The 19,063-nt window shown below is 47.2% G+C and overlaps 1 protein-coding gene across 1 annotated transcript in view; it reads left to right on the forward strand.

The window, feature by feature from the left end:
* The first annotated feature begins 481 nt into the window (after positions 1 to 481).
* Positions 482 to 19,063, forward strand: part of METTL11B (methyltransferase like 11B) — a 331,396-nt gene continuing 312,814 nt past the window's right edge. Inside the window, exon 1 of the mRNA XM_040408335.1 lies at positions 482 to 774. Coding sequence (XP_040264269.1) covers positions 621 to 774 — 154 coding nt within the window. The 5' untranslated portion in view covers positions 482 to 620. The remainder of the gene's footprint in view (positions 775 to 19,063) is intronic.

The raw sequence follows: 19,063 nt of genomic DNA on the forward strand, positions 1-19,063 counted from the left end.
ATTTTCTGGAGAGGCAAGTCATGTGACAGATTCAGAAAGCAGCATATACACGGTCTTTTGAAATGAGTACATTAGAAGGGTTTTTTGTTTGACAGGTTCACACAGATGAGTGGGGGCTATGATGTCCTGGAAAGCCCCTTTAGTAACTGCTTGCATTCAACATGCAATAACAATTCTGGACCATCTTTTCATAAAACTGTATTGTGAGAAAAATGATTCTACACTAGTACTTAAATTACCTAACTGCAGGTATCACTTTATTAATATTTTTTTTTGTCATTGACATGTTTTTTTTATTATATGTTTTATCTTTTTTTATTTGAAGATTTAACAGATGACCACATAACATTTCCAATAGGGCTTCTGTCTCCATAAATAGTGTCCTTTTTGAATCAGATGGAGCTTATTCAGGGATCATATCATTTTACACTTACAGAGCAGTTAGTTCTCAGCTAAGGTTTACCATCCTTTCCCAACAGCACCTGCTGTGGGCTAACAACGTTCTTACTGCTAATGCTAGAAGCTTCTTATACTTCCATATTATGGAATAAAATGATAACGTGGCGGTCTGGATGTCTGTAAATCATTGTATCTTGACGTTAACAAAGGAGTAAACAAACATGGAGTTCCTGGGAGCTCACCTCGCCTTTAAATCACGCTGGCACACGACAGATGAAGAACTTTGCAGACACAGTATGTCATTTGTTCTTCACAAGGCAATACGATTTGATTTCTTTGAGAGCTACCTCTACTTGTTAGAGAATTATCCTCTTGGTAAGTAAAGTATGTTGTGCATTTTACTAAGAACTTTTCCATGAGAACATCCCATTGTGCTGGGTGAAGTATTGGGGCTCCCAAATTCTATTCCATATTCTATGCCATATTGTTTAAACAAACATCCAACACTTTACTGTACTGTTAGCTACACTATCTAAACGTAAATTATAGCATCACACAAACTATTGTAGTATATATTCATCAAATATATGTTTCTGACTAGTTAGCAATGAGCCTAAATGTGGGTATTTATAGGATTAGGCTAAATGTATTAATATATTTTTATGTGTACTACTTTAGTTTGATGTTATACATAGTTTTGGGCAGTTTTTTTGATGCAGTTGTTTCAGACAACCAGAAGTGGAACTAGCAGGAAGAAGTATAATGGTTACACATGACGATTCTTCAGACATTTATCGGGAAAGAACCAAAAATCCCTGATAATTGCCTGATCAGAGGAGGTGAAGCTGCATTTACTGTACATACAGTAATCCTCTCCACTAGATACACCATACAGATTCATTGTTTCTTAGCAGCAGGTCACTGTTTAGAACAATCTGCTGCCCAGAAAAGATGATTTTAAGTGAAGGTCAAATGATACAATCAACAGATAAACAAGAGTTTGCAATAGGGATGAGTGAACCTGTGGATGGTCAGATTCGATGGGTTCTGCCAAACGTTGTTTCAAAGTTCAGTTCGGATACCCGAATTTGACGCAAACTTGACCATGAACCCCATTGAAGTAAATAGAGACCCAAACTTTGGTGCAATAAAATGGCAGTAAAATAGTCATATTAAGGGTTAGAGGGCTGCAAAAGGAAGCAAAATGGAGGTAAGAGCTAGACAATTGCCCTGCAATCAAATGTGGATAGGAAAATGACTTAAAATAACATAAAATAGAAAAAATAAAAAATAATCTTGAACCAGGAGGCGGAGGTACAAATGGAGTAGGAAGTTGAGGATGCTGTTGGTGTGGTGGAGGAGGAAGCCAACACTGTTTTCTGTGCTTTTTTTTAAATATTATTTGTCTGTTAATTCTGTGTGTGACCTTTTAGCCATTTTTTGGGGTGTGGCCAGTATAGGTGGTGGTAATGGTGGTGTGGGTAGAAGAGGCGGAGGAGGTAGCCAACCCTTTTTTTTTTTGGTTTGGGGAGGCCCCAAAAAATTTGGGAAATGGCAAACAGAATGCACAAACTGTGCTGGAGTATAACAATGGCTGGGTATGGCCAGTATACTTCTCTACTCTATCCCTTAAGTGGGGAAAATTGTCTGGTACCTCACAGTTTTTTTTTTGCCTTCCTCTGGATCAACTTGCAGGATAACAGGCCGAACTGGATGGACAAATGTCTTTTTTCGGCCTCATGTACTATGTTAAGCCCAGCCGCCACTACATTTACCCATTAGGCAGTTAGGGAGATATAACATCCCTGCCCATGCTTACTGGTCCACATATTAGTGGTTATGTGGACCTTGCCACTGATGACATTGTGCAGCCACTTGTTTGTGCAGGGCAGGGATGGCCCGCCTGGACAAGTAGTGAGACAGCCACCTTCATTAAGTTTTTAAAGTAGTCTATCTCCACAAGATAGAATGGCAGCATTTTAAAGGCCAGGAATTTTTAAATGCTGGCATTCAGGGCCAGGGCTCACGGGTGGGTAGGGGGGTACTTCCTCCTTATCTCCAGTGTTGGGGGGATGGAAAGCTGAATGCTTCAATAGGACAGTGTGGAGATGCTTGGTGACACTGGTGGTGGTGTTGATGTGACATCCTCTTTTTGCGGGGTGCCAGGCGGCCCTGTCGCTCCAGAGGGAGAGGAAGAGGCAGAGACCGCAGCAGGAGAGGGCGCAGGAGGAGCCTCAGATGTTTTGTGCTTTTTTAGGTGTCTACTCCACTGAAGCTTGTGCTTTGCAGTTAGATGCCGGGTCATGCAGGTGGTGCTCAGGTTTAGAATATTTATGCCTAGCTTCAGGCTCTAACTGCACATCGTGCAAACCACCCTTGCCTTCTTGTCATCAGCACATTGCCTGAAGAACTGCCAAGCCAGGGAACTCCTTTGAGCTGGCTTTGGTGTGCTCTGTCCCTCAGCGATGGAAAGTAGCAGGCATACTGGCTAGGGGCTGGATGCTCTGCTTTGCACCCTGCTCCCTTTTTTGCTGTGCGGCTGGCGCTGTGTGACCCCACCTATTCCTCTGAACTGCACGTGTCACTCGAATGAACTGAATTCTATCATGATTCTATCATCTTCCACCCACTCCTCACCCTTCCCAGTCTGTATACTGCAGAAGCCACAGCAGTTGACACCTGTGTTTCATCGTCCTCATCAGAGACGTGATGCAGTGGTCCTCCCACGTCCTCAGCAGAGCCATGAAAAAGCATAAGTGACTGCTGCATGACTTGGGGCTCAGACTGCTTGGCTGATATGCAAGGGGTTGAGGTGAAAGACAGATGCCCGTAGGAAGCCAGTGCCAACTCTGCGCTTTTAGCAGGGGACCGGGTGGAAGACAATGTGCAGGAACTGGAGGCACTGTTAGCCATCCAATCTACTACCTCCTCTAATTGTTCTGGCCTCACCATTGAGGGTATTCGTGCCTACAAAATGATGCAGAATGTTGTTTCTCCTGAGTGCACCAGAGGAAGGTGTTTCATTTGGGCGCATAGCTGGCACAGATCAACAACGTCCTCTCCCTACAGCAGAAGCACCACCGCCACCAACACCAGCAGCCCCACGTCCACGTCCCATATTTGATGCTCTTTTTATTTTTTTACTGTCACCCACAAAATTGTCTGACAGATGAATAATTGTATATCTGTGTCACGAGAGCAAATGAGGTGTATGACTATAGGTCACCTACAGAATTAACAGCCAGATTAAGTACTGTATTTCTGTGTCACAGGTGCAATGGAGGTGTATCCCCCCCCCTCAAATGGCTTTATGTTACCCCACAGAATTAACAGACAGATTAACTATTCTATTACAGAGTGATGGATGCAAAGGAGGCATTATGGCATTATGTCACCGATACAATTAACAGACTGAATATTCTATTTCTGTGTGCTGAATGCAAAGAAGGTGAACCCCAAAAAATGGCTATAGGTCACCCACAGAATTAACAGCCAGATTAAATGTTGTATTTCTGTGTCACTGGTGCAAAGGAGGTGTATTACACTATTCAAAAATGCCTACAGGTCACACACAGACTAAACAGCCACATTAAAAGCCTAATACTGTCCCTCACTGCAGCAGCGTCCTGTCCCTACACCAGTTAGAACAGAATGGTGGCGCAACATGGGATCTGGCATTTATGCATGCAGGGTAATGTGCTGCTCAGGCCAATCACAGCCATGCCAATACTAGGCATGACTGTGATGGCTTCCAAGTGCCCACAAATTAAAAGGACACCCGGACACCGTAATGCATTCCGGTCCGGGTTTGGTCATCCCTACTGAAGAATTATCAGGAATGTGTTTCTGCCAAATTATCCCAGATAATTACCCATTGATCCGTTTGTGTTAAAGGACCTTAAAAGAAAGCCGAGCTAAATGGACAGCAGATCGCAAAAAAGTTTAATTATTCCATTATGGTAATAAGGCAGGGGAACTATTATCCCTCCTGTCCAGGCCGTCCATTAAACAAGTCCATTTATACGCTATTAAGGATAGAGCTGGTACGCTTCATACTCATCCCAAAGAAATAATTGAGATATTGGGAAGTTATTTTAAATCCTTATACGCCCAAGACCCATATGATAAGGGGAGAGCCCGGGGACTTCTTGGGAAGATTCGTCTGCCCAGATTATCAGCAGAGGCGCTATCCTCTATTAATAGGGAGATAACAGAGGAGGAACTGAAGATAACAATTAGGGATGTCCCGATACCATTTTTTTAAGACTGAGTACGTGTACCGATACTTTTATTTAAGTACTCACGGATACCAATTACCGATACAAATTTTAACAATAAAATACACACACATGTATTTTCTGACCACTGACCAACCAAAAGGCCCAAAAACAGAACTATAACATTCCAAGGAGACATTACACTGAATGGGCGCCACAAAGAGACATTATACTGTATGGGGGCCACAAAGAGACATTATACTGTATGGGGGCAGCTACAAGGAGACGTTATACTGTATGGGGGCAGCTACAAGGAGACGTTATACTGTATGGGGGCAGCTACAAGGAGACGTTATACTGTATGGGGGCAGCCACAAAGAGACGTTATACTGTATGGGGGCAGCCACAAGGAGACGTTATACTGTATGGGGGCAGCCACAAGGAGACGTTATACTGTATGGGGGCAGCCACAAGGAGACGTTATACTGTATGGGGGCAGCTACAAGGAGACGTTATACTGTATGGGGGCAGCCACAAGGAGACGTTATACTGTATGGGGGCAGCCACAAGGAGACGTTATACTGTATGGGGGCAGCCACAAGGAGATGTTATACTGTATGGGGGCAGCCACAAGGAGACGTTATACTGTATGGGGGCAGCTACAAGGAGACGTTATACTGTATGGGTGCAGCCACAAGGAGATGTTATACTGTATGGGGGCAGCTACAAGGAGACGTTATACTGTATGGGGGCAGCTACAAGGAGACGTTATACTGTACGGGGGCAGCCACAAGGAGACGTTATACTGTATGGGGGCAGCCACAAGGAGACGTTATACTGTATGGGGGCAGCCACAAGGAGACGTTATACTGTATGGGGACAGCCACAAGGAGACATTATACTGTATGGGGGCAGCCACAAGGAGACTGTATACTGTATGGGGGCAGCCACAAGGAGACATTATACTGTATGGGGGCAGCCACAAGGAGACGTTATACTGTATGGGGGCAGCCACGAGGAGACATTATACTGTATGGGGGCAGCCACAAGGAGACGTTATACTGTATGGGGGGCAGCCACAAGGAGACGTTATACTGTATGGGGGCAGCCACGAGGAGACGTTATACTGTACGGGGGCAGCCACGAGGAGACATTATACTGTATGGGGGCAGCCACAAGGAGACGTTATACTGTATGGGGGCAGCCACAAGGAGATGTTATACTGTATGGGGGCAGCTACAAGGAGACGTTATACTGTATGAGGGGCAGCCACAAGGAGACGTTATACTGTGTGGGGGTAGCCACAAGGAGACGTTATACTGTATGGGGGGCAGCCACAAGGAGACGTTACACTGAATGGGGGGCAGCCATAAGGAGACGTTATACTGTATGGGGGCAGCCACAAGGAGACGTTATACTGTATGGGGGCCACAAGGAGACGCTACTGTAAGGAGTCAGGACAACAATTTTTGAAGCCCCTCCTCAGTATAATAGTCTTGTGGCCATCATACAGTAATGTATATTTCTTCTTGCCCTAATGCCTGCTTTTAGAGATCAATGTGCAGCTTGCAGGCAGGAAGGGAAGGACCAGGGCCATAGAAGACAGATACTATCACCTTTATTTCTTTCTGTCTGTGACCACTTGGGCTGGTTATAATCTTCTAACTAAGCTTTATACACTTACTAGGGTCGGTTCCTATAACTTTTAAAACTACTGGCAGGCGAACTCTGTTTGAGGAGGCCGGAGGGTGTCTGGACTCTGGAGAAGCATTTCCCGTAGAGATGGGAAGTTCGGATCTTTTTCATGAATCGGTTCATTCGAATCAGTTCATTCAAAAGAACCGATTCATGAATCGGATCTTCGGTTCACTTGCTGAGTCGGCTCTCAAGTGAACCGAAGGTCAGAAGGGACTCGCTCCTGGCAAACACAGCTCTGCTGCAGTGAATGCAGTGGAGCAGACTGTGATGTAATTACAATGTATAGTTATTGCAGGGACTCAGAGAATCGTCTGGGAGCTTATTAGTTAAAAGAATCGAATGAGTCAGAGACTGTCACCGAGTCCCTGCCAGGCTTCCTGCTCTGCTACATGCACCCTGTACACACACAGCTCCGCTACATGCTATACTAATGCCCACCCCCGGACGGACTTACAGGAAGCCGCAGAGCAGGAAGCCTGGCAGGGACTCGGTGACAGTCTGTGACTCATTCGATTCTTTTAACTAATTAACTCTCAGACGATTCTCTGAGTCCCTGCATGACCCCCCCTGTGCTGTGAGTCAGTGCTGGTTGCCTCTGATTGGTTGGAGGGCGGGGAGGGGCGGGGCTAGCTTCCACTGTAGGCTCCTATTACACTGCCTGCTGCTGCCTCTGAAGCTGTATTTACTGTGCGAGATGCAGGGGCCGCGGACGGACACAGACACATTTAGAAGCGACGCACAGGTATCGGCAGTGGTATCGGGGACATTTGCACTCTATTCCCTTAATTTTCCCTCACTGATTCAAAAGATAGAGAGGGAACTGGAAAGGTTGAAAGAGCTGCCATTATCCTTATGTGGGAGAGCGCATCTTTAAAAAATGGTCAGTTTGTCTAGGCTATTATATCCCTTATAAACAATTCCATTATTATTAAAGCACAGAGATATAAAGAGAATACAGTCAGCTTTTGTCTCTTTCTTATGGAAAAAGAAAAGGGCCCGTATAGCCTAGAAGAAACTGACTATGTCGAGATGGAAAGGGGGGCTTCAACTGCCGAGCATACAACATTATAATTTGGCGGCTCTGTTTTGGCATGCCAGAGACTGGATTTGGGAAACCTCTTTTTTCTCAGCGGGCCAACTAGAACAAGATCTGGCAGATCCGTGGGATTTGTCGGCTCTATTGCATACGAGAGTCAGAGACATCCCATCCCAAATAAAGGGGTCTATACTCTTGAGGGATACCATTATGGCCTGGAAAGAAATAAGGAAGATTTATAGGCTTCCAATGTATCTATCGCCGCAGATGCCATTATGGACCTTGCCTTCATTTCCTCAGGGAAGGGAAACTAAAATGTATAGAGAGTGGAAAGGGAAAATATATACAAACTGCGTGATCTTTTAGACAACACACGTCAACACCTTATCGCTTGGGAGGAATTCCGTTCTCGATATCAATTAACTCCTGCTCGCTATCTTCCTTTACTACAGATCTGTGCTGCGCAAGTGGCTATAATGGGGGAGACAGAGAGGTTGACATGGTTTGAAGCTTTATTAGGTACAGAGAAATCCATGGCCTCTCTTTCGGATCTATTGTCAGTATGGGGTCTGCGTCCCCACCGCAGGGTGGCAGATCGCTGTCTGCACAGGGCAGCACTATGGGTCCCAGTACTGGCTTACCTTGTAGGAGACGCAGGCGCCTGCCAGCATAGTGCCGCATCCGTCCTCACTGCCAGGTGTCATCTGATGCGCTATAGCACACGCACCTCTACTTGCTGGTAGCAGCCGCAGAAAACCGCCCCCTCCTCTTGTTGATTGACAGGGCCAGCCGCGATCTCCTCCTCCGGCCAGCCCTGTTAGCATTTCAAAAATCGCTCACCTGTGTTGATTCGGCGCAGGAGCTCTGAGATAAGGAGGCTCGGCTCCTCAGCACTCCCTCAGTGCGCCTGCGCCGATGACGTCACCGAAAGAGAAGACGTCATCGGCGCAGGCGCACTGAGGGAGTGCTGAGGAGGCGAGCCTCCTTATCTTAAAGTGCCTGCGCTGAATCAACACAGGCGCGCAATTTTTGAAATGCTGACAGGGCTGGCCGGAGGAGGAGATCGCGGCTGGCCCTGTCAATCAACAAGAGGAGGGGGCGGTTTTCTGCAGCTGCTACCAGCAAGTAGACGCCCTACTTGCTGGTAGAAAGGTAATTTGCATATTATAAAAGTAAGTTTTTTGCAAAATCTACTGAACGAAATATATTTCGTATATAGGTATAGCAATATCGCATGATAGGGATTATAAGTACACCAAAAAAAATAAATCTGTTTAGTGGGGTGACAGAAGCCCTTTAAGGCAGCTTCACTCATCATAAAGTACCTAAGCGTGGTTGTTTTACCTCTTGACTCCCGCTGAAGCGTCCCACTGTGTCTGTTTATTGGATTTCTGGATTCTGACCTCTGCTTCATTTGACTACGTGCAGCACGCCAGACCTGCAGGGTATAGCGAAGCGAGGTCACGGTTATAGGCAAGCGAGGGTTGCTCACTGTATTGGAGAACCCTGGGCAGGCATGTGGCAGTGAAGGAGAGGTAGACACAGTTCCTCTGGGGCACACTCTGTATATAGGGACCAGGCCTGATGGTGGATGAGGTGCCCTGGATGTTACAGGTATTTTTAGTGCCTGGGGCAAGGTCCCTGTTGGATTCGTGATGCCAGTGCCTGTAACGGTGGCACACCGATTTATAGGAGGAATAACTGAGTACTCAGTGGATAAACCAAACGTTGCTTTACTTGGTGAACACAGTCCAACTTTGTACATACAGTTACAGGTGATTGTGATGATAATGCAGTCCCTTGAACAATACTTCACAAGCAGGTAGACTTTGAATAATGGCAGGTATTAATCATGCAAGATACTTGGAGGGCACAACGGTTAATGCTTTGCAGTGCAATGCTGCTCTATCCCCTTCAGCTATTCTAGCTGGCTGGATCCCAAGGCCCGGATGCCTAAATGCTGGCTTTAATCCTTGGTATATAAATCCTCTCTCCAGTATTGGCGCTTGCTGTACTTTATAGAACCTCTGCCCATCAGGGTACTTATCTGACTTGTATTATCCTTGCTTGGTTGGGAAGCTGCAGGTTTCTCCCAGGAGGTGCTGTCCTGCAACTGGGGTGTCTCTACTGAGCTAATCCTAGCCTCAGGAGCTTCAGGTGGACGAAGTAACTCCTCTAGTCCCCTGGAATGAACTAACTTCCCCTGTCTGGGCCTACCAATATATGACCAGGGCTCTCTGGCTCCCTCTAACGTCTGGGAGGCTAAACTGCACCCTAATAGGCCTGACACCAGTTAACACAGGGAAATGCATACATATAACATTACAGGTAATAACAACACATTAACCCCTTTTGTGCAGTGCCCACCTTAACCTAGTGGGACACTACATACCACCACGCTATAACGTTGCCCGACCTCGGCGCAACATGGAGGGGCCCTGCCCAGCTGGATACTGCACCTGAAAAAGAGACAAAAATGCAAAGCAGGAAAAACACATCTACATTTGCAGAAGCACATCACATGCACAAATCAGGCAGTCCACTGGCCTAGGAACAAGTTTCGGTGAAAAGGGGCGTCGTTCTCTTCTCTCAGGATAGTGTAAGGGAACAGGGGCGCTGACCTGGTGCAGCGTATCAATAAACCAGGATAGTCCATAAATGCAAATTGTCCATAATATAACAGTAGAACAATATAAAACTATGTAAAGTTCTTGGAGGCTCAAGGAACAAATATGAGTCCGTACCCAGGCTTACAACAGAGTTAAACAGGGGTTTCCCGTGAGGGGCTACCTGGGCTCATGATGTAGTCCTCAAACCTCACAGGCGGGTGCCCCCTGGTAGAACGGGTAGACCTCCTTAGTGGCGGAGATTCTTCCTGCCTGGACTCAGGAAGGTCAAGGGAGCTCACTGCCTCTGGAACTTCTTCAGGAGCTCTTGGAGGTGAAGTCTCCTGAGACGGGAGACCAACAGGAACAGGAGCAGGAACCAACAAATTCAGCCAAGGCGTGAGGGCCCAGTGGAGCGGCTCTTTATCATGGATCAAGTTCTCCACAGCCTGCATAGGGTCCATAGGTGGAGCCGGCAATTCCTCCTCAGCAGGCTCAGACTCCATCTCCTCCGCCGCTGGTTCTCCTTCAATACAGGGCTTGAGGCGGTTCCGGTGAACAACTTGGGGACCTTTTCCTTCTCTGGAGACCTGGTATATGTGGGCTGCAGCATTAGGTATGGCAGTAACCAGGTAGGGAATCCTTTCCCATTTGCTGTCCAACTTGCTGGTCCGGTGGTTGTTTTTCAACCAAACCTTGTCTCCAAGAGCCAGGGGTCCCGCATGGGCAGTCTGGTCGTAGTCTTTTTGCTGGCGTTCCCAGACATTCTCCATGCGTTCTTGCACAATCTCCTTGGCATTAAGAAGACGCCTCTGGTGCTCCACTACCCAATCAGTCCTGGGCAGTGGGTTGATCACATCCGGCACTTGTACCCCCAGGGAGTGATCCGCAGGTAATCTCCCTTGTCGCCCAAACATCAGGTAGAACGGGGTGTAACCGGTGGAACAATGGATGGTGTTGTTATAAGTGTACATCAGTTGTGGCAACAGAGTAGGCCAATCACCCCTCGTATCAGGGGGTACCGCTCTCAGCATTTCAATGAGAGTTTTATTCATCTTTTCACAGAGTCCGTTACCTTGCGGATGATAGGCGGTGGTCCGGACTTTCTGGCAGTTGTGCAGCAGGCACATCTCATGGAACAGCTGTGACTCAAACGCAGACCCTTGATCGGTGAGGATCCTTTCTGGACAGCCATAGGGCAGAAGGAAATGTTTCCAGAACGCCTCCGCTGTAGTCTTGGCTGTCAGGTCTTTCACAGGCACTGCTACGACAAACTTGGTGAAGTGGTCAATTATAGTCATGGCATATGTATATCCAGAGCGACTCGACTCCAACTTCACATCATCAATCGCGACCAATTCTAGAGGAGCTGTACTTACAATAGGATGGAGAGGCGCTCTCTGGTCATGGCGTTCCGTCCGCCCCACAGCACAGGCAGTGCATTCTCGGCACCATTTCTCGATATCTTCTCTCATCCCAATCCAATAGAATCTCCTCCGTATAGTGGCCTCAGTTTTTTGCACCCCGAAGTGTCCGGACTGGTTGTGGTACATGTCCAGTACCAGGCTGGCATCCCGACGTGGCAGGAGAATCTGATAGACTCTATCACAGGACACTGGATCCAGACTCCTTCTGAGCAACAGGCCTCTTTGAAGGAATAGTTGGTGGCGATGTCTCCACAGTCTTACTAGTTCTGGGTCTGCACTCTTCCTCCGGATTCTCTCAGGGATTTTCCCACTGGTAAGGAAGTCCAGCAGTTCACCCAGGACTCTACTTTCGGACTGGAGCTTAATCCATCTTTCTTGATCGCCTCCGGACTCAGGATCATCTGAGGAGGGAAGATCAGCAGCAGGGAGATTTTCAGTATGGATATTATCCTGCTGGGCGAACTTATTGTAGAACGCAGGCATCTCCACTTCTTCCCAGGCATCTTTTAGATCATCTGGGGCCTCTGTAGTGGGAAGCCGCGACAGGGCATCAGCATTATCATTGGAGCGGCCTGCCCGGTACTTCACAGTAAAGTCATAGTTGGCAAGGCGGGAGGCCCATCTTTGCTCCAGTGCCCCTAACTTGGCGTGTTCAGATGCGCCAGGGGATTATTGTCCGTGAAGGCAACAAACGGTGTGGCAGCGAGATAGTCTTTGAACTTTTCAGTCACAGCCCACACTAAGGCAAGAAACTCCAGCTTGAAAGAACTGTAATTCTGATCATTCTTTTCAGCTCCCTTCAGGGATCTGCTGGCGTAGGCAATTACCCTTTCTTTGTTGTCTTGCACTTGAGCCAACACGGCCCCCAGGCCTCTTTTACTGGCATCCGTGTAGAGGAGGAACGGCTTCTGATAATCTGGGTAACCCAGAACAGGGGGTTCAGTCAACTTCTTCTTTAGGATTTGAAAGGCAATTTCCCGTTCTTGGTTCCATTCAACAGGAATAGGGGTTTTCGGGCTCTTCTTTGGATGCCCCCTCAACAGTTCCTGGATGGGATCCGCAATTTGTGCGAAGTGCGGGATGAAACGCCTGTAATACCCTGCAAAACTGAGAAAGCTTCTCACCTCTTTCACGGTCGTTGGAGTAGGCCAGTTTCGGACAGCAGCCAGTTTATCAGGATCAGGCTGTATTCCATCAGCACTGACAACGTGCCCAAGGTATTTGACCGCTGGTTTCAGCAGGTGGCACTTGGATGGTTTGATCTTGAGGCCATATTTAGCAAGAACTTGAAACACCTTACCCAGGTGCTTTAAATGGTCCTCATACGTCTTGGAATATACAATGACGTCATCCAGATATAAGAGTACAGTCTCAAAATTCCTATGGCCTAAACAACGTTCCATCAGCCTCTGGAACGTTCCTGGAGCGTTACACAGTCCAAACGGCATATAATTGAATTCAAACAGGCCCATAGGGGTAGTGAAAGCAGTCTTTTCTCGATCTTCTGGGGCCATGGGTACTTGCCAGTACCCACTGGTTAAGTCCAAGGTAGAGAAATAGGCTGATGACCCCAGAGCAGTCAAGGACTCCTCAATGCGTGGCAATGGATATGCATCTTTGTGGGTGATTTGATTAATTTTCCTGTAATCCACGCAGAACCTTATGCTGCCATCTTTTTTTCGGACAAGAACTAGGGGCGCAGCCCAGGGACTATGGCTGTCCCGAATTATATTAGAGTCTTTCATCTCTTTTATCATTTCTTTCACAGACTGATAGGTAGTAGGTGCTATGGGTCTGTGCCTCTCCTTAATAGGAGGATGAGAGCCAGTGGGTATGGTGTGTTTGATTACACTGACCTCTCCGTAGTCCGTGGAGTGCTTGCTGAAAGCCTGGTGGTGCTCCTTCACCAGCTTCAGGACTCCCTCTATTTGCTCTTTTGGGGTGGACGGCACGGCACCACAGGATGATCTGGGAATTTGGAGGCAGAATTACCGGCCGGTTATCCCGGATCCGGACAGTGCAAATTTCTCCTTTCTTGTTGGCAAACTTTTGTTGAGCACTCAGCACACTAATAGTCTTTTGGATAACTCTTCTGGAAGCAGGTGAGGCTGAAGATATAGTTTGATTTAAGGCGTCAAGCACTTCAGAGTAACAATTTTTCAGAACGTTAGTCCCTAAGATCACAGGGTGTCCTCCTTTATCTCCTGCTTGTACCACAATCACCCCTTGCTGTGGCAGGGTGGCTTCTCCCACTTGAAGGGTAGGTTCCCAATACCCATGCACTTTCACTGGCTTACCGTTGCTGGCAATGATATCTAGCCAGGACTCTGGTGGCTGGGTGAGAAGACTTGGATCCCAGAACTTGTCAAAGGCAGGCCGTTGAATGGTGGTGACCTGTGACCCAGTGTCCAAGAGGGCTTCAAAGGGTATCCCGTTGATGCATATATTAATTTTTGGACGGGATCCTACATACTTAGGCATCCAGCTTGGATCCTTTGGACCTACTGTTCTACCTCCCGAGGGGCGGTCCTCTGCCTCAGGGGTTGCCCGTTTAACTGCCAGCACATTGATTCAGTATGTCCATATTTCTTGCAGTGGTGGCAGACATGCTGTTTTCTACTTCTGGGCCGGTACCTCGGTCGCCCATCAGGCTCTTTTGGGTATACGTCTCCATATGCAGGTGGGAGCCTTGGAGGAAGAGGACTTTCATCTTCTAGTAATAATGGTCTCTCCCATTCCTCTATCTTTTTGCACACCTTCTCTAGACTTAGAGTAAGGTGGTTCACTTGCTCCATGAGGGCTGCCACTACGTCTGTAACTGGAGCTTGGGTCGCCTGACTGACTCCTGCAGGTCCCACATTAACAGTCTTTGGTTGGCAAGCCTGGGGTTCATAGGAGGCTGCCGGCCCTGGAGCAGGGTTCTGGCCCAATATACTGATGGCCAATTCTTTAAAGTCCAGAAATGCACAGTGGGGGTGTTGAGCTGACAACATGCGTAGCTGGCCCTTTAAATGCTCATTACTTACGCCTGCAATGAATTGCTCTCTAAGAGTCCGGTCCTGGTCCTCAGCTTCTTTAGGATCCACTTGGACTACAGCTCTCAGTGTCTCTTGTAAGGACAGGGCAAAATCACGGAGCGACTCCCCAGGTTGCTGCTTTCTGCTGAAGAAACGCATTTCAACTTCTTACACCGTTCTGGCCTCAAAGGTGGTGCCCAAGCGATCAAAGATCTGTTCCAGGCTACTTTTCTCAGAGCGGGGCCACGACATGACTTCCCTGCGGGCGGCCCCTTCCAACTGAGCTAGGAGGATCTCCATTTGCTGTTCGGCATTTATGGGGTAAAGCCGGAACAAGGCCAGTATCTGTTCCCTAAAGTCCTTTAACTTATGGGCTTCCCCTGAATAACGTGGGAACCAGGGGGCCCCAAAATAGTACGGCATAGTTAGCGGCATAATGCTTGGCGGTGCCGCGGCGGCAGGGGCCCTAGGGTCGGCTGGGGATACTCCAGAAGGCACGACTGGGGCCACCTGTCCGATTTCCTCAGGTGTGGACATGGCGTTGCTAGGTGAGTATGGCCCTTTAAATGTAGCAGAGCGGACCGGAGCAGCAATGATAATAATTTTTATTTATTTTTTTCACAGAAAAGTCTTTTGTCGCTAACGGGGCTCCCTCCGGTGCCCTGGCAGGGGTCGGGAACGTTCCGGTAAGGTAAATAGCAGAGCCGGCAACAGTTTCAAGTTGGTACTCACTCCGGTGGTGCTCGCTCCAAGTCTCGCGAGATGCGTGGCTACGGGCGTCGGACGTCCTGCGTACAGCGTCAGCAGGTGGGCGCGGCCTCTCGTAGCTCCGGGACTCAGGTAGGCGGCACCTTTTTCTCCAGACAGGGCGGCGTTCTTCCTCCTCGCCGGCTGGGTGATGACTCCGCCTGGTTCTTTTCGCGCCAAACAGTTCACCGGGCGCACTTGTAATCCACCTCAGGTTTAAGTGGCAAAATGGCTGTCTATTCACTGACAGCAAGCGGTGGCTCAAACAAGCAGCAAACAGTCCAGAAAACACTATCTTCACACCGCTAATGATGACAGTTCTTTGGCCCAGCAATTTAGAATAAAACAATAGGGCTTGGTCACTTTAAGGCAGTTTTTAGCACACAGTTTTATATCCACAATGGCGCAGGAATGTTCCGTAAATCCTGTTCGTGACGCCAATTTATGCAGCACGCCAGACCTGCAGGGTATAGCGAAGCGAGGTCACGGTTATAGGCAAGCGAGGGTTGCTCACTGTATTGGAGAACCCTGGGCAGGCATGCGGCAGTGAAGGAGAGGTAGACACAGTTCCTCTGGGGCACACTCTGTATATAGGGACCAGGCCTGATGGTGGATGAGGTGCCCTGGATGTTACAGGTATTTTTAGTGCCTGGGGCAAGGTCCCTGTTGGATTCGTGACGCCAGTGCCTGTAACGGTGGCACACCGATTTATAGGAGGAATAACTGAGTACTCAGTGGATAAACCAAACGTTGCTTTACTTGGTGAACACAGTCCAACTTTGTACATACAGTTACAGGTGATTGTGATGATAATGCAGTCCCTTGAACAATACTTCACAAGCAGGTAGACTTTGAATAATGGCAGGTATTAATCATGCAAGATACTTGGAGGGCACAACGGTTAATGCTTTGCAGTGCAATGCTGCTCTATCCCCTTCAGCTATTCTAGCTGGCTGGATCCCAAGGCCCGGATGCCTAAATGCTGGCTTTAATCCTTGGTATATAAATCCTCTCTCCAGTATTGGCGCTTGCTGTACTTTATAGAACCTCTGCCCATCAGGGTACTTATCTGACTTGTATTATCCTTGCTTGGTTGGGAAGCTGCAGGTTTCTCCCAGGAGGTGCTGTCCTGCAACTGGGGTGTCTCTACTGAGCTAATCCTAGCCTCAGGAGCTTCAGGTGGACGAAGTAACTCCTCTAGTCCCCTGGAATGAACTAACTTCCCCTGTCTGGGCCTACCTATATATGACCAGGGCTCTCTGGCTCCCTCTAACGTCTGGGAGGCTAAACTGCACCCTAATAGGCCTGACACCAGTTAACACAGGGAAATGCATACATATAACATTACAGGTAATAACAACACATTAACCCCTTTTGTGCAGTGCCCACCTTAACCTAGTGGGACACTACATACGCATCTGCCTGCTGTCTGTTTATTGGATCACCTGGATTATCTGTCAGGATCTTGCCCGATTCCTCAGGTCGCAGTACCTGATCAGACCCGGATCCGGTATCAGCTGTCAATCGGGACAAGTACTGACACTACACACACTATCGAATTTGATCACTCTGCTGCCTACAATCTTCCAGATTGCACGGGGAATCAAATTGTTGCAGGTTCCTTCTAACAACTACTAAACTTCAGAGATTCGCATTTTAAAGCAAACAGGTAGCTAAAAATTAGGAACTCTAATTGCCTTAAAAAATATTGCCCGTGCTAGGTTAAATAATTGGTTTTAATAAAAATTGAAAGATGTAAAAACAGAAGCATACAAATATACACAGAACAGTTATTAAAATAAAAGGATGAAAGAAAACTGACGCCTACTTTACTCACACAGAGACTTGCAGCTATCAGGTCCTGAGGCAAGACAGAAAGACCAGGATCCTCATTCAATCAGATTGGCCTCAAAATGGGGAACACTGTACAATCTGCTCTGTCCAATTTATAAGAATTGGTCCAGGCAGTCTGTAAACCCACCTTTAGGGCGTGCCATATGGGTTGGCTGTGACTTTTATGACCGGTCAGTCATGCTGAAATCTGGTCTAAAATGGATTTCTGCCCATAATGCTAAACAGGAAAAGGCCCACCCGATAATTGTGGGCTCATTTTTCAGCTCTCAGGGGTACCAAACACGGGGTGTCCACCTAACCCCAATCAGAACTGATTTCCTGAGCCAGGATTTAACATAAGTGGTTGGATTTTGGTATGTGTGGCACCGTCACCTCCTGACCGTTAAAATGGCGTACCTCAATAATCTCTATTGAGTTGTATTTTCGAGTTATGACTGGAGTAAGATCAGCGAGGCATGGAGAGCAGCTTTCCCCCACCCTCCGGAAGCGTGCCCCTATCATAAAGTAATAAACCCCTCTGAAGCTGTCCACTATACAGGCATGGTTATATAAAGTGTCGTGGAGGCCAGTGATTGTTGTCACCTCTGGGTCAGGGACTAAGAAGTTTATGGCGGTGGTCTGGTTTTGGATGTGGGGGAAGATGGAGAGGGAGAGAAGGGACAGTTATTTGTTTGAATAAGGGGTAGCTCCGAGTCAGAGAAGGGACAGTTATTTGTTTGGATAAAGGAGAGCTTTGAGTCCCCAGAACACAGGCCAAGCACTCATGCTCAGTGTGCCACATTATAGACCTCTGCACTGTCTGACTACGGATCTGCCCATCACCTCCTGTAAGTCTGCCTGGATCCAGAACCTGCACTGCTTGACAACGAGACCGCTTATATCTGCACGCTATATTGCTCTGAACTTTGTGTTACCTGTATCTGTCATCTGACCACCCCAATAGCCCCCATAAATGATACCAAAATATTCACATGTAATATGTAATATATCTTTATTAATACAAAAATACATAAATTCATAGACAAGGTAAAAACAAAAGAAGAGGAGGAGGAGGTAGCTAATCTCCTCACTCCTGATATCCCTGATAGAGGGAATCGCACAGGTACTCTGGACTTCTCCAAAGCATTTGACACTGTACCACATAAAAGCTTAGTATATAAAATGAGAATGCTCGGACTGGGAGAAAACGTCTGTAAGTGGGTAAGTAACTGGCTCAATGATAGAGGGTGGTTATTAACGGTACATATTCAGATTGGGTCACTGTCACTAGTGGGGTACCTCAGGGGTCAGTATTGGGCCCTATTCTCTTCAATATATTTATTAATGATCTTGTAGAAGGCTTGCATAGTAAAATATCAATTTTCGCAGATGACACTAAACTGTGTAAAGTAATTAACACTGAAGAGGACAGTATACTACTACAGAGGGATCTGGATAGATTGGAGGCTTGGGCAGATAAGTGGCAGATGAGGTTTAACACTGACAAATGTAAAGTTATGCACATGGGAAGGAATAATGCAAGTCACCCGTACATACTAAATGGTAAAACACTCGGTAACACTGACATGGAAAAGGATCTAGGAATTTAATAAACAGCAAACTAAGCTGCAAAAAACAGTGTCAGGCAGCTGCTGCCAAGGCCAATAAGATAATGGGTTGCATCAAAAGGGGCATAGATGCCCGTGATGAGAACATATTCCTACTACTTTACAAATCATTAGTCAGACCACTCATGGAGTACTGTGTACAGTTCTGGGATCCAGTGAACAAGGCAGACATAGCAGAGCTGGAGAGGGTCCAGAGGAGGGCAACTAAAGTAATAACTGGAATGGGGCAACTACAGTACCCTGAAAGATTATCAAAATTAGGGTTATTCACGTTAGAAAAAAGACAACTGAGGGGAGATCTAATTACTATGTATAAATATATCAGGGGGCAGTACAGAGATCTATCCCATCATCTATTTATCCCCAGGACTGTGACTGTGACGAGGGGACATCCTCTGCGTCTGGAGGAAAGAAGGTTTGTACACAAACATAGAAAAGGATCTTTACGGTAAGAG

The sequence above is a fragment of the Bufo bufo genome, chromosome 9, assembly GCF_905171765.1.
Source record: "Bufo bufo chromosome 9, aBufBuf1.1, whole genome shotgun sequence".
NCBI lineage: Eukaryota > Metazoa > Chordata > Amphibia > Anura > Bufonidae > Bufo > Bufo bufo.